Source organism: Saimiri boliviensis, chromosome 11, assembly GCF_048565385.1.
Source record: "Saimiri boliviensis isolate mSaiBol1 chromosome 11, mSaiBol1.pri, whole genome shotgun sequence".
In the NCBI taxonomy this organism is placed as follows: Eukaryota; Metazoa; Chordata; class Mammalia; order Primates; family Cebidae; genus Saimiri; species Saimiri boliviensis.
The window spans coordinates 51481970-51497354 of record NC_133459.1 but is presented as its reverse complement, the minus strand read 5'-3'; the positions used below and the strand labels follow the sequence as shown (position 1 = coordinate 51497354).

Here is a 15385-nt window from a genome sequence, read left to right as displayed (position 1 = left end):
CTAAAGTTCTAACAGAAACCCCAGGAGGTGGAAGATGCAATGAACTGAGATCACACGACTGTACTCCAGCCAGGGTGACAGGGTGAGATTCTTGTCTCAAAAAAAAAAAAAGTATTACTGAAATACATTATGTTTTTCATATTAAGTCTCCAAAACCCCGCTTACAGCACATGCCAATTTGAACTAGCTACATTTCTTTTTTTTTTGAGATGGAGTCTCTCTCTGTTGCCCAGGCTAGAGTGCAGTAGCATGATCTCAGCTCACTGCAACCTCCTCCTCCCAGGTTCAAGCAATTCTCTTGCCTCAGCCTTCCGAGTAGCTGGGACTACAGGCGTGTGCCACTATGCTCAGCTAATTTTTGTATTTTTAGTAGAGACGGAGTTTCACTATGTTGGCCAGGATGGCCTCGAACTCCTGACCTCGTAAATCTTACTGCCTCAGCCTCCCAAAGTGCTGAGATTACAGGTGTGAGCCACTGCACTAGGCCTGAACTAGCTACATTTCAAAGACTCAATAACAAGCATAGCTAGTGGCTATCATATAAGTACAGGTTTCAACACTCCAGTTAAAAGGCAGAAATCAACGAAGTAGATTTTTAAAAATACATTATTGTGGCCAGGCGTGGTGGCTCACATGGGCGAGGTTGCAGTGACTGGAGATCACAACACTGCACTCCAGCCTGGGCTACAGAGAGAGACTCCGTCTCAGAAAAATGAAAAAACAACAAAAAAATTGTTGCTTACATGGTGCCTATAAGAGATACACTTTAAATAAATTAACATAAAAAGATTGAAAGCAAATGAACAAAATCTCATGCAAAGAATAAGCATAAGAAAGATGGAGTAGCTATTTTGGTCAGATAAAGAGCCTTCTAGACAAAGAATATAACCATAATACAAATTATTTGGACACTCCATCATCTTAGTGTTGCTACTGCCTAATACTACAAGCTCTAAAAAGTCCAGTACCAAAACAGCTTACATTCACTTTGCACAGTGTGGAGGAAAAAGCAAATAGTGAATTCTTTTTTTTTTTTTTTTTTTTTTTTTTTTTGAGACGGAGTCTTGCTCTGTCATCCAGGCTGGAATGCAGTGGTGCGATCTCAGCTCACTATAACCTCCGACTCCTGGGTGCAAGAGATTCTCCTGCCTCAGCCTTCTGAGTAGCTGGGACTACAAGCGCATCCACCATGCCCTATTAATTTTTGTATTTTTAGTAGAGACGAGGTTTCACCATGTTGGCCAGGATGGTCTCGATCTCTTGACCTCGTGATCTGTCCACCTCGGCCTCCCAAAGTACTGGGATTACAGGCATGAGCCAGCATGCCCAGTCGTGAATTCTTTTATCTAATGGTCAAAGTGAAGTTTTCTCAGTGAAATTTACCAAATAAATCTGCCCTATTAAAAAATATTACCTTCTGGACAGAGTCCTAGTGCTTCGTAAGTAAGGAGTTCATTGGCAGAAAAGCAATCATGAAGTTCTATTACGTCAATATCACTTGGTGTCAGGCCAGATTTCTCATAGCATTTTCTTGCAGCTTCTTTACTCATATCAAAGCCAACCTAAAACCAAAACCATATATAAATAAAAGGTACCAAAGCTGGGCCTTTTAGAGAAGTTTGGGCCTTTTAGAGAAGTACTTTAAGAGAGTAATAGATGTATAACCTTAACAACTGATAATCGACCACATATATTGAAATCTTGGCCAGGTGCTCATACCTATAATCCCAGAACTTTGGGAGGCTGAAGCAGAAGGATCGCCTGAGCCCAGGAGTTTGAGAGCAACCTGGGCAACATTGGAAGATCCAGTCTCTACAAATAATTTAAAAATTAGCCCGGTGTGGTAGTATGGGCCTGTGGTCCTAGCTATTTGGGAGCCTAAGGAAGTATGATCGTTTGAGCCCAGGAGGTCAAGGCTACAGTGAACCAGGATCACCTCACTGAATTCGTCTGGATGAAAGAGCAAGATCCTGTCTCAAAAAAAAAAAAAAGAAAGAGAGAAGAAAGAGGAAAGGATCACTTGAGCCCAGGAGTTCTTTATTTCCAGCCTGGGAAATATGGCAAAACTCACAAACATTAGCTGGGCATGGTGGCATGTGCCTGTAGTCCCAGCTACTTGGGAAGCCGAAATGGGGAGGATTGACTGGGCCTGGGATGTGGAAGTTACAGTAAGCTGAGATCGCACAACTGCATTCCAGCCTGGGTGACAGAGTAAGACCCTGTCTAAAAAAAAAGAAAAGAAAAAAAACAAGAGCAACAACAAAACAAAACAAAACAATCTTTGTTTTTCCCTTAACTCTGTAAGATTGGAGTTCTAGGTATAGTCAACTTAAAATAAAGATAAATAGCATGTCTAGTTAATTAAAAGTTATCATATAATAATGCATGCATCCATCATAAGAAGCATGTTCTCATTAGCTATTTTCCCTTAACATATTTTTAAGGATGGACAATAATACTACAATTTTTAGACCAATTTTTGCAGGTAAACAAAAATTGTTTACCAAAACTGATGACAGCATAAGGTCACTTTGAAATTTTAAACAGCCATTCTTTAATTTTATTAATAAATGAAATCAGCCAGGCACGGAGGCTCACATCTTTAATCCTAGCACTTTGGGAAGCTGAGGCCAGCAGATCACTGGAGGTTAGGTGTTCAAGACCAGCCTAGTCAACATGATGAAACTCTGTCTCCTCTAAAAGTACAAAATATTAGCCAGGTGTGGTGGCGTATGCCTGTAATCCCAGCTACTTGGGAGGCTGGGGTAGGAGAATCGCTTGAACTTGGGAGGCAGAGGTTGCAGCCAAGATCATGCCACTGCACTCCAGCCTGGGTGTCAAAGTGAGACTCTGTTTCAAAAATAAAAAATAAAATAGAATCTCAGACATACCATTTTAATCATGCTTTTTTCTTCAAACGAGCTTGGCAAATCAGTCATCATTTCTTGTGCCAAAATTTCCACAGCTTTGGGTTGCAGGCCATACTTCTGTACAAATGCTTCACTGGCCAAAATTGCTGCTGCAGCACCATCTGAAGTAGGACTAAGAAGAGGTAAAAATAATTCTCCACACCCAGTAGCACCTCATCATAGGATTTCAGACTAGGAGTTCCTTCTATGTGAAAAGAAAGGCAAATATGCTTGCTGGTCAGTGGGTTGTCTTCTTTGTGATATCTACAGTTGTAAATCACACATGCTTCCCACCTGAGAACTGGACCTCAATCAAGAACTTAAATGTTGTCAAACACTACTGGGTATCTAAGAGTCCCAAAAAGTTCTTATTGCAAAGAATCACCAATTTGCCTCTAGAGATGCACAAGGCATCTTCTGGGAACTTCTGAGGAGTAAGTCCAAAGGTTATTCCTGTCCTAGCACAATAAGGATTCTACTATAGACCGCCCCAGCTCCAACTTTGCTATCTCCAAATAACTCAGTCCTGAAATCCTTTTGGAAACTGGGAAAGGATAGATTGGAAGCCCTCTGTGAGGTCAGTTAGACTTTCTAAGGTTTAACCACAAGTGGGTGGCAGGAAGGGGAGCAGTTACTTCTCTCATTAAACGTTAAAATATATTTTTCTTACCAACACTGTAAGATTGTCAAAAAATCAAAAACTTTTTTAGATGCCATCACTTCATCTAAACTGTATTCATCTTGGAACTGGGAATACCTAAATACAAAATAAATATTAATTACACAATGTGAGGCAGCAACTGCAAATTTTGTTGCAGAGTTAGAAACAGAATAATACGTAAAAATTCTTTTCACAACCGAAAGGCAGATTTTTATGAAAAGCTTCGACCTTTAATAAATGAGTCAACTGAATTGACCTTTTTAAAAATCCTAACTCTAAAATACCATGTTTTATTTTTCAAAATTTGGTCTTTGTCCTGGGTTCCTGGTTCAGAGCTTCTAAAACCCTTGGAATTTCCTGAATGATAGAAGTGTCTTTGTTATGCTAATGAGGTGACTTACGGTGGACCTTGTTATCTTCAAAATGGGAGATTGATCACCAACAGACCAACCATGTGACTACAGGGTTGAGACTTTTGAGCCAGCTCAACCTCTGAGAAAAGGAAGACTGGAGATTGAGTTCAGTCATGCGGCCAGTGATTTAATCTAGCATGCTGACGTAATGAATTCACAAAAAATCTGGACATGGGCCAAGCACAGTGGCTCATGTCTGTAATCCCAGCACTTTGGGAGGCCAAGGTGGGCAGATCACTTGAGGTCAGGAATTCGAGACTAGCCTGGCCAACATGGTGAAATCCTGTCTCTACCAAAAATACAAAAATTAGGTGGGCATGGTAGCAGGTGCCTGTAATCCCAGCTACTCAGGAGGCAGAGGCAGGAGAATGGCTTCAACCCAGGAGGTGGAGGCTGCAGTGAGCTATCATCCCACTGCATTCTAGCCTGGGCAATAGAGCGAGGCTCAGTCTCCCAAAAAAAAAAAAAAAAAAATCTGGACATGGTGTTCAGTGGGACTTCCTGACTAGTGAACATCTGATGTATCTGGAGGATGACATGTCCTGACTCCATAGGGAAAAGGCAAGAAAGCTTTGCTATGGGATCCTCCCAGACCTCGCTCTATATGCCTCTTCATTTGGCTGTTTCTGATTTATATCCTTTATGATATAATGTAATTTTAAGTACTTTCCTGAGTTCTATAAGTCGTTCTAGTGAATTATTGAACTCAAGGGAGTCATGGGAGCCCCTGGATTTGTGGCCAGTTAGTCAAAAGTAGAGTGGCATGGGCAACCCACTTGAAGCTGATGTCTGACGTATGAGCAGTCCTGTAAGGACTGGGTCCTTAATTCATAGTTTGCATTAACTCCCAGGTGCTTCATGCCAGAATTGAGTTGCAATATATTCAGCTGGTGTTAGATCAGTTGGGGATTAAAACAGAATACTATATTTATGTTTCCTCGCAAATTATAGAATACTAGTTCCTTAAAAGCAAAATCAAGTGACCAGCAGTTCAACTTTTGTGATAACATTATACAAGTAAATTAATTAAAGCTAATGGAGCTTTTAAATAAATGTACAAAATAGCCAGGCATGTTGGCTCACACTGGTAACCCAGCACTTTGGGAGGCCGAAATGGGCAGATCACCTGAGGTCAGGAGTTTGAGACCAGCCCGGCCAACAAGACGAAACCGCATCTCTACTAAAAATACAAAAATTAGCCGGGATCATGACATACGCCTATAATCCCAGCTACTCGGGAGGCTGAGGCATGAGAATTGCATGAATCCAGGAGGCAGAGGTTGCAGACAGCCAATATCGTGCCACTGCACTCCAGCCTGGGTGACGAGACTCTGTCTCAAAAAAAAAAAAACTGTCTCTGATAATTCTAGTCTACAAAATTTTTTTAAATGTTATATACAAGTTACATTTAACTACAAACAAAATTACAAAGAATGGTTTAAAACAGTGACTGGTTATTTCCAACTAAAATTATTACAATAAATTTCACTAAAGTTGCAATATATGTCCAATTATATCTTTTATTGATTATGTATTTATTTTATTATTATTATTTTAGGAATACGATCTTGCTCTATCGCCCAGCCTGGAATGCAGTAGCACCATCATGGCTCACTGCAGCCTGGACTTCCCAGGCTCAAGCCATCTTTCTATCGTAGCCTCCTGAATAGCTAGGACTACAGTGCATGCCACCACACCCAGGTAATTTTTAAATTATTTTGTAGAGACAATGTCTTGCTATGTTGCCCAGGCTGGTCTTAACTCTTGGCCTCAGGAGATCTTCCTGCCTCAGCCTCCCAAAGCATCAGGATTACAGTGTGAGCCACCACACCTGGACCCCAATGACATCTTTTAATATTAGTCACTTACATTCTTTTTTTAAAAAGTCATTAGTTGGCCAGGTGCAGTAGCTCACGCCTCTAATCCCAGCACTTTGGGAGGCCGAGGCAGGCGGATCACCTGAGGTCAGGAGTTCGAGACCAGCCTGGCCAACATAGCAAAACCCCATCTCAACTAAAATATAAAAATTAGCTGGGCTTGGTGGCTCCTATAGTCCCAGCTACTAGGGAGGTGGAGGTTGCAGTAAGCCGAGATCACACCACTACACTCCAGCCTGGGCAAAAGAGTGAGACTCAGTCTCATACACACAAAAAAAAGTCATTAGCTTAAATGATATTCTAAATATAAAGTGGCCAAAACTGGAACTGAAAAGTTGTAAAAAGTTTACTTAGGTATAAGCCTTTTGTAAGAAAAAAATATAACATTCTAGCTGATATAATTGAGATCTTGGCATTTGCTTTTCAAGTATAAAGTTGCATATTACATAGTAGAATAACCCAGATTTTCATTATTTCATGTCTCTGAAATACTTACGGGTTATTAACTGAATGTTTATGATTTTTCCATCCAATTTTTGCAAAGTGTTCAATTTTTGTTCCTGTAGAGAAAGCAAACATCTACCAGTGGGTGAATGTTTTTCTGCTGCCTATTAACAAATGTTGCAGTGGTACTCAGTGTTCTGCTAAATATTTCCATATTTTCCCTTTCATATATATCATTGGATTTAAACACTTCAGCACTGTTCCCGCAAATAAGTTTTACTTATTATTAAATGTGGGCCTAATTAATGAGCTGAATCAACTAATAAGCACACAAGATAAAAACAGTTCAAACTGGTCTATTCTGACTAAAATAAGTAGGATCCAGTTTAAAAACAAGAAAACAGCCTAAATATTGTCTAAAACATAGTGGTTTTAAGGAGGAGAACACTGCCAGCAATTCTTCTAGGAGTCTGCCAAACACCCTAGTACCCTAAACTGAGAGAATTTTACACAACTCATATCCTCCAGGACATGATAAAATATTTCATCTTTCTCCCTTTCCTTATGATAAAGCAGAAAAGCTTTTAGAAGAATTATATCCTGATAAGAAATACGTAGGCTTTTAAAATTCCTTAACAGAAAATTTAAATAATCGTGTCAGGAAAACAAAAAAAAGTATAGTAACGAGGTAAAACATAAAAAAAAAATTTTTTTTTACTAGTTTTAAAAAGACAAAACAGAGTAAAATAGGCTTTGAATTCTCATTTGGTGCTGTAAAGGCCAAAGTAAAAAGGAAGCCACTAATTGGAGCTGATAACGTTAATGGCACAGTAAAGTAGAAAGTTCTCATGTCTCTTTTATCTGTCTCTTCTCTGTCAAAGAGGATGATCTTCAGAGCAAAAATGACACACATATAATTAAGCAAATATTATCCCAATTCTAATAAAAAGAGAAGATAAATTCCACACTGTGATCTTCTAACAATAAAAATGGCTCATGCCTGTAACCCCAGCACTTTGGGAAATTGAGGCAGGTGGGTTATTTGAGGTCAGCAACCTCAAATGACACCATCTCTAATAAAAATACACAAATTAGCCAAGTATAATAAAAATACAAAAATTAGCCAGGTGTATTGGCACACTCAGGGGCTGAGGCAAGAGAATCACTTGAACCTGGGAGGCAGAGGTTGCAGTGAGATGAGATTGCGCCACTGCACTTCAGCCTAGGTGACAGAGCAAGAGTCTGTCTCAGAAAAAGAATAGTGATCGGGAGGAGGCCAATATGGGTTCAACAAGAATAAGCCAAATCAAATTATGTGTTATCTTTTCATGACTGAATTGATTGTTAGATCAAAGAAAACATATCTGGATAGCAGCAAAGAAATTAGTAAAATTTCTCAAAACATCATTTTGGACAAGGTAAGGAAATACTGTAGTGTGGGATTTTGGGGGGGAGGTTATTTTTATCTTTTTTGGTGTTACCAGAAGAAAATGAAGGTTCTTCTGTCAAGTAAGTTTAGACTATGGTTAAACAAAGTTAAACAGATTTCTTTACTGTAAGACATTTTGAGCCCTACTATTGCACCATGTGCATTATGACTATCTAGAAGAGGATTAAAGTATGAAGCATTTACCAATATTACACTCATGAGAAACAATAGGCATTAATTAATGTACTGACCTAGAGAAAAGTTTCTAGCACTAACTTCTAACCTCAGCTCTGGTCTTGTTAATATTTCTATTAAAGGACATAGATGAAGCTAGAAACAATCATTCTCAGCAAACTAACACAGGAACACAAAACCAAACACAGCATGTTTTCACTCATAAGTGGGAGTTGAACAGTGAGAACATATGGGCACAGGGAGGGGAACATCACACACAGGGGCCTGTCAGGGGTTGGGGGCAAGGGGAAGGATAGCATTAGGAGAAATAACCTAATGTAGATGATAGGTTGATAGGTGCAGCAAATCACCATGGCACCTACACATCCTGCACATGTATCCCAGAACTTAAACTATTAAAAGACAGAGAGAGAGAGAGAGAGAGAAGTGGGGAGGGCAGGCCAGCGCAGTAGCTCACGCCTGTAATCCAGCATTTTGGGAGGCTGGGGTGGGTAGATCACAAGGTCAGGAGTTCAAGACCAGTCTGCCCAAGATGGTGAAACCCCTTCTCTATTAAAAATACAAAAATTAGCCAGGCGCAGTGCAGGCACCTGTAATCCCAGCTACTTGGAAGGCTGAGGCGGGAGAATTGCTTGAACCCAGGAGGTGAAGGTTGCAGTGAGCTGAGATTTCACCAGTGCACTCTAGCCTGGGTGACAGAGCAAGACTCTGTCTCAAACAAACCAAAAAAAAAATTAATTAATTAAAATATATTTTTTTGGCCGGGCGTGGTGGCTCAAGCCTGTAATCCCAGCACTTTGGGAGGCCGAGGTGGGTGGATCACAAGGTCGAGAGATCGAGACCAACCTGGTCAACATGGTGAAACCCCGTCTCTACTAAAAATACAAAAAATTGGCTGGGCACAGTGGCTCAAGCCTGTAATCCCAGCACTTTGGGAGGTCGAGGCAGGTGGATCACAAGGTCAAGAGATCGAAACCATCCTGGTCAACATGGTGAAACCCCGTCTCTACTAAAAATACAAAAAAATTAGCTGGGCATGGTGGCACGTGCCTGTAATCCCAGCTACTCAGGAGGCTGAGGCAGGAGAATTGCCTGAACCCAGGAGGCGGAGGTTGCAGTGAGCCAAGATCACGCCATTGCACTCCAACCTGGGTAACAAGAGTGAAACTCCGTCTCAAAAATAATAATAATAAAATAAAAAAATAAAAAATAAAAAAAATAAAATTTTTTTTTAAGTGAGTGAACAAATTAGAGGCACTCTCACCAAACCTAAAACTGGAAGGGACTGCTATAATGTTGAATTTCAACAAGGCCTATCAATAGGATGGATCAGAATATAAATTAAATGCTCAGTTCTATTCTTGAACTCCCAAAGCAACCTGCAAAAAGGAGCAACAACTATGAGAAAGACTCTGATCGACCTCAAGCTCAACGAGATTTTATAGTGTGATGTGACTACCAGAATAGCTTACATCATAGTATATCAATTAGACTGGTACATCACAGTACAACAGTTAGACTGGTTATGGGTTATGAAACAAGTCTAATGATAAGAATTCAGAGAAGAAATTAAATATAGGGTAAGGCTGGCTTCAGATATTTGAAGGGCTACAAGGTAAAGGAAAGTTTCTAGCACTAACTTTTCTTTACCTTGTAGCCTGTCAGTCTCAGAAGACAAAAACAGAAATCATGGATGTAAACCATAGGGTGAGAGATTTGAGTTCAACAATCACATTTTTCAAACAATGAAAAAGGGAACCGTAACAATTGGAAACTCCTAAAAAATGGGATTGGTGACCTCAGCTGGTGACAAATTCCTTGTTTTAGGAAGTACAAATGCTTTATTGTCTCTATTAGATTTACAAGCAATCCATGCATAGATTGGTAGGAAGAGGGGTGACTAAAACAGTAAAGTACTTGGCATGGTGTCTGACATAAGAGATGTTCACTAATGTTCATATCTCTTCTTTCTTTTTCCTTACCATGGGATCTAACTAATCAATAAAAAATGGCATCCCCTTGAAAAATATTCTGTCAGTCACATATTTCTTAAGCCTGGGCACTGATGAAGGGCTTATTGACTACTCATTCTTAATTGCCAAGTAAGATTTTTTGCTATTCAAAGGTTATGCCTATATGTAAAATGATTTTCATATTCTGTGGTTTAATTATGAAACCACAAAATCTGCTGGTTCTACAAATGATTTAAGCTACTATAAGCTTTCTTACATACTCATTTCTGAGCACATTCACGATATTCACAAACAGCAATTTTAAATAACAATTTCAATTCTATAAAATTCTACAATTCATTAAGAAATCTGTTGAATTAAAATAAAGAAACAGTACCCCAAAATGATGGCCTCAGAAGCAAAAGTTTTCACTGACCTACTCCTACCCTCCTGTCTCTCAGTCCCATTCTCCCCTGGGGCTAACCAGAGAAGCTAGAATTCCTCTTCCCCAAGGCAGGTCATAAACACAGAACTCCTCTTCCCCAAAGCCAGTCATAAAATCTGGAAATATTACTTTAACTTCCTCCATCTTTCTGTGTGAAAACTGGACATAAAGAAATTATCTGGCCGGGCGCGGTGGCTCAAGCCTGTAATCCCAGCACTTTGGGAGGCCGAGGCGGGTGGATCACGAGGTCGAAAGATCGAGACCATCCTGGTCAACATGGTGAAACCCCGTCTCTACTAAAAATACAAAAAAACTAGCTGGGCGTGGTGGTGCATGCCTGTAATCCCAGCTACTTAGGAGGCTGAGGCAGGAGAATTGCCTGAGCCCAGGAGGCGGAGGTTGCGGTGAGCCGAGATCGCGCCATTGCACTCCAGCCTGGGTAACAAGAGCGAAACTCCGTCTCAAAAAAAAAAAAAAAAAGAAATTATCTGACCTATCTTGTTTGATTGTAGGTCATACAATCCGGAAAGGTTCCTGCCCCACACCCAGAAGGAAGGGATGCATGCTCAGAGAAGCCAAGAAGAATCTAGACAGACAGGCCTGGCTGGGTTTCCCCACTGTTTATTAGCATTAGATCATATACCTTTTGTCCAATCATGTTTCTATATAGCTGTTCCATACTTTGTTGAACCTAAGCATAAAAATGGACAATTTCCCATTTCTTTGGGTCTTCATTCTGAACGTTCCCATGTACAAATGTTAGATACATTTGTTTGCTTTTTCTCCTGTTAATCTGCCTCATATCAGTAATTTTCAGTGAACCCTCAGATGGGCAAGGCCCTTGTTCCCTACAATGACATTTCAACTGAAATAGTGTACCTTTATATTTCAAATTTTAAACTAGAAAACTGTCCAGTTATTCTGATCAATGTAAAACTTGAGAAAATGTATACACTTAAAAACACACCAGCAACAGGATTTCCAGGTTGTTGAGGAAAAATGGAGGCTGCCTAAATCTGTGTCTCTCCATAGCCTCCAAAACTAATATAGACTAACAAGAAAAAATAAAATAGCACAAATCATACTCTCAACATAACTAGAAAATAGAAAATACCTAATTTCAGCCGGGCGCGGTGGCTCAAGCCTGTAATCCCAGCACTTTGGGAGGCCGAGGCGGGTGGATCACGAGGTCAAGAGATCAAGACCATCCTGGTCAACATGGTGAAACCCCGTCTCTACTAAAAATACAAAAAAATTAGCTGGGCATGGTGGCATGTGCCTGTAATCCCAGCTATTCAGGAGGCTGAGGCAGGAGAATTGCCTGAACCCAAGAGGCGGAGGTTGCGGTGAGCCGAGATCGCGCCATTGCACTCCAGCCTGGGTAACAAGAGCGAAACTCAGTCTCAAAAAAAAAAAAAAAAATACCTAATTTCAAATTATCTGTAAGCTAAAATTAAAAAAGGAAAAATATATATATGGCCAAATCCCAGCCAACAATTGCTCACATTTCTACCACAAACCTTTAAGGGTACAAGGGCAGGCTGAGGAAACTATGCAGAGAACAGGGTAGATAATGACAGGGCAAAAACTGCTCTAAACTACAAGAAAAGAAAGACTTCCTCCCCAGTATGAAAATACCAAGAAAATATTCCTATAGATCAAACCATGACTACACGGAAGGGGCTGAAAAATACAGGAGGTCTGAGGTGGGATCTTAAAGGCATAGGTTCTGAGAAGAAAAAAAAAATGGCAAAATGAAAGGGAAAGGTCCCTTTTGGTGCAGTTGGGTAAGTGAAGGAGAAAAGCAGCAAAAGAGGAGATTTGTATGGTGTTAACAAGACAAAAAAGAACAAGGTGCACCTGTAGTCCCAGAGACTCAGGACACTGAGGCAGGAGGATTGCTTGAGCCCAGGAGTTCAAGGCTGCAGTACACCAGGATTGCACCTGAAAAGAGTCAGCCTGGACAGTACTACAAGACCCTATTCTACTACACTTACAGAAGAGGGCGCCACAGAACTAAGAATCCCCCCAATCTACAACCAACACACTCAAATCACCAGGCAATAAAACCAGAAATTAATAAAATTAAAACTCCACCTCGATTTCCATGAAATGATTCTGGGGTAAAAAATGAAAATAGAAATGGAAATTATAGAACTTGTCAAAAAATAATGATAATGAGAACAGTACATATCAGAATCAATGTGACATATTTAACACACTAATCAGGAAAATACATGATTAAACATTTATTACTAAGAATAAATGAATGACTGGCCGGGCGCGGTGGCTCAAGCCTGTAATCCCAGCACTTTGGGAGGCCGAGGCGGGTGGATCACGAGGTCAAGAGATCGAGACCATCCTGGTCAACATGGTGAAACCCCGTCTCTACTAAAAATACTAAAAATTAGCTGGGCATGGTGGCGTGTGCCTGTAATCCCAGCTACTCAGGAGGCTGAGGCAGGAGAATTGCCTGAACCCAGGAGGCGGAGGTTGCGGTGAGCCGAGATCGCGCCATTGCACTCCAGCCTGGGCAACAAGAGCGAAACTCCGTCTCAAAAAAAAAAAAAAAAAAAAAAAAAAAAGAATAAATGAATGACATAAGGAATACCATTAAGCAGTATGAGGTCCTAATGAATGAGGTCCTAGTATATGCTATGACCTGAATGAATTGTGAACATATTATACTAACTTTAAGAAGCCAGTCACAAAAGGGTACTTTGTTTCTTTTTTTTTTTTTTTTTTTTTTTTTTTTTTTTGAGATCCAGTCTAACTCTGTTACCTGGGCTGGAGTGCTGGAGTGCAGTGGCACGGTCTTGGCTCACTGCTAGTTCCACCTCCCAGGCTCAAGCAATTCTATCTCAGCCTCTCCAGTTGCTGGGATTACAGGCACACACCACAACACCCAGCTAATTTTTGTGTTTTAGTAGAGATAGGGTTTTACCATATTGTCCAGGCTGGTCTCAAATGTCTAACCTCAGGTGATCTACCCACCTCAGCCTCCCAAAGTGCTGGGATTACAGGTGTGAAACACTGCACCTGGCCTTTTTTTAAAAAAAAAAAAAAAAAAAAAAAAAAACAGGGTCTCACTCTGTTAACCAGGCCGTAATACAGTGGTGTGACCTCAGCTCACTGCAGCCTCCTCTTCCCAGGCTCAAACAGTGCTCTCACCTCCGCCTCCCAAGTAGCTGAGACTATAGGCATGTGTCACCACGCCAGCTAACTTTTGTAATTTTTGTAGAGCTGGGGTTTCACCATGTTGACCAACCTGGTCTTAAACTCCTGGGCTCAAGCAATACACCTGCCTCAGCCTCTTAAAGTGCTGGGATTACAGGTGTGTACCACCATACCCAGAAAAGTCATATATTGAGTACATTTGACTCTTGAACAACACAGGTTTAAACTGCATGGGTCCACTATAAGTGGATTTTTACAATGACAGTTACATCAAGTATGCCTGCCTCTTCTGCCTCTGCCACCCAAGACAGCAAAACCAACCTTCCTCTTCCTCCTCAGCCTACTCAACAAGAAAATGATGAAGAGACTCAGATCCAAGATGGCCAAATAGGAACAGCTCTGGATTGCAGTTCCCAACAAAAACGCAGAGGGTGAGTAATCACCACATTTCCAAAAGAATTTTTAGTGCCTACAGACCAGGAGATTCCCAAGCAGAAAAGTGTCATGGGTCGCCAGCGTGGCTGTTTCAGCCAATGCAGCAGGTCTCCGCACAAAAACTCACATAAATCCGGGCACCATTTCAACTGGCGACTGGAACGCCTGCGAGACAGAGTCGCCCATTCAATTGAAAAAAAAAGGAAATGAAACAGGGAGCCAGGTGATCTGGCTTGGCCAGTCCTACCCCCACGAAGACCAGCAATCTGAAAGGCTCTGGATTGAGAGTTTCACAGCAAGCACAGCTGGACCCAAGATGGTCCAGCTCTGTGGTTGGAAGGGCGTCCACCATTACCGAAGCAGTCCGCCATCACAAAGACAGTCTGCCATTACTGAGGCTGACTGCCATTACCAAACCAGCTATAACTATACCCCTATAAATAAAACTGCAAGGAAGTTCACACAGCAGCTGGGCAGAGCCCACAGCAGCTCAGTAACACCTCTGCTGGCAGACTGTGACTAGGCTACCTCCTCGCGGGCAGGGCAGCCCTGAAAGAAGGCAGCAGCATGACAGGAACTTATAAATAAAGCCCCACCTTCCTGGGACAGAGCACCTGGGGAAAAAAATTTAAAAAGGCATTTATGAGTTCTGCTGCAACAGACTTAAACATACCTGCCCAGCAGCTCTGAACAGAACAATGGAGTTCACAGCTCAGCACTTGAGCTCCTATAAAGAACAGACTGTCTCCTCAAGCAGCTCCCTGACCCCTGTATATCCAAAGAGTTACCTCATAAAGGAGAGCTCAGGTTGACATCTAGCAGGTATCCTTCAGGGACAAAGATAGCAGAAGAAGAAACCGGCAGCAAACCTTACTGTTCCGCAGCCACTGCAGGTGATCCCCAGGCAAGCAGGGTCTGGAGTGGACCTCCAGCAGTCCTACAGCAGAGGAGCCTGACTGTTAGAAGGAAAACTAAGAAACAGAAAGAAATAACTTCATCATCAACAAACAGGACGTCCACTCAGAGACCCCGTCTGAAAGCCACCAACTACAAAGACCACAGGTAGACAAATCCACAAAGATGGTAAGAAACCAGCACAGAAATGATGAAAACACCCAAAACCAGAACTCCTCTCCTTCTCCAAGGGATCACAACTCCTCACCAGCAAAGGAACAAGGCTGGATGGAGAATGAGTCTGATGAATTGACAGAAACAGGCTTCAGAAGGTGGGTAATAATAAAATTCTTGGAGCTAAAAGAACATGTTCTAACCCAATGCAAAGAAACTAAGAACCTTGAAAAAAGGTTTGACAAAATGCTAATGAAAATAAACAGCTTAGAGAGGAATATAAATGAATTGATGGAGCTGAAAAACACAAGATGGGAACTTCGCGAAGCATACACAAATTTCAATAGCTGAATCGACCAAGCAGAAGAAAGGATATCAGA

The 15385-nt window shown here is 41.2% G+C and overlaps 1 protein-coding gene across 1 annotated transcript in view; it reads right to left on the bottom strand.

Annotated features, from left to right (window-relative positions):
- SCP2 (sterol carrier protein 2) overlaps positions 1 to 15385 on the bottom strand; it is a 121092-nt gene that overhangs the window by 59321 nt on the left and 46386 nt on the right. Inside the window, exons 7-10 of the mRNA XM_039474595.2 lie at positions 6357 to 6420; positions 3580 to 3666; positions 2892 to 3042; positions 1415 to 1562 (exon numbers count right to left, since the gene is read on the bottom strand). Of these exons, the coding sequence (XP_039330529.1) occupies positions 1415 to 1562; positions 2892 to 3042; positions 3580 to 3666; positions 6357 to 6420 (450 nt within the window). The remainder of the gene's footprint in view (positions 1 to 1414; positions 1563 to 2891; positions 3043 to 3579; positions 3667 to 6356; positions 6421 to 15385) is intronic.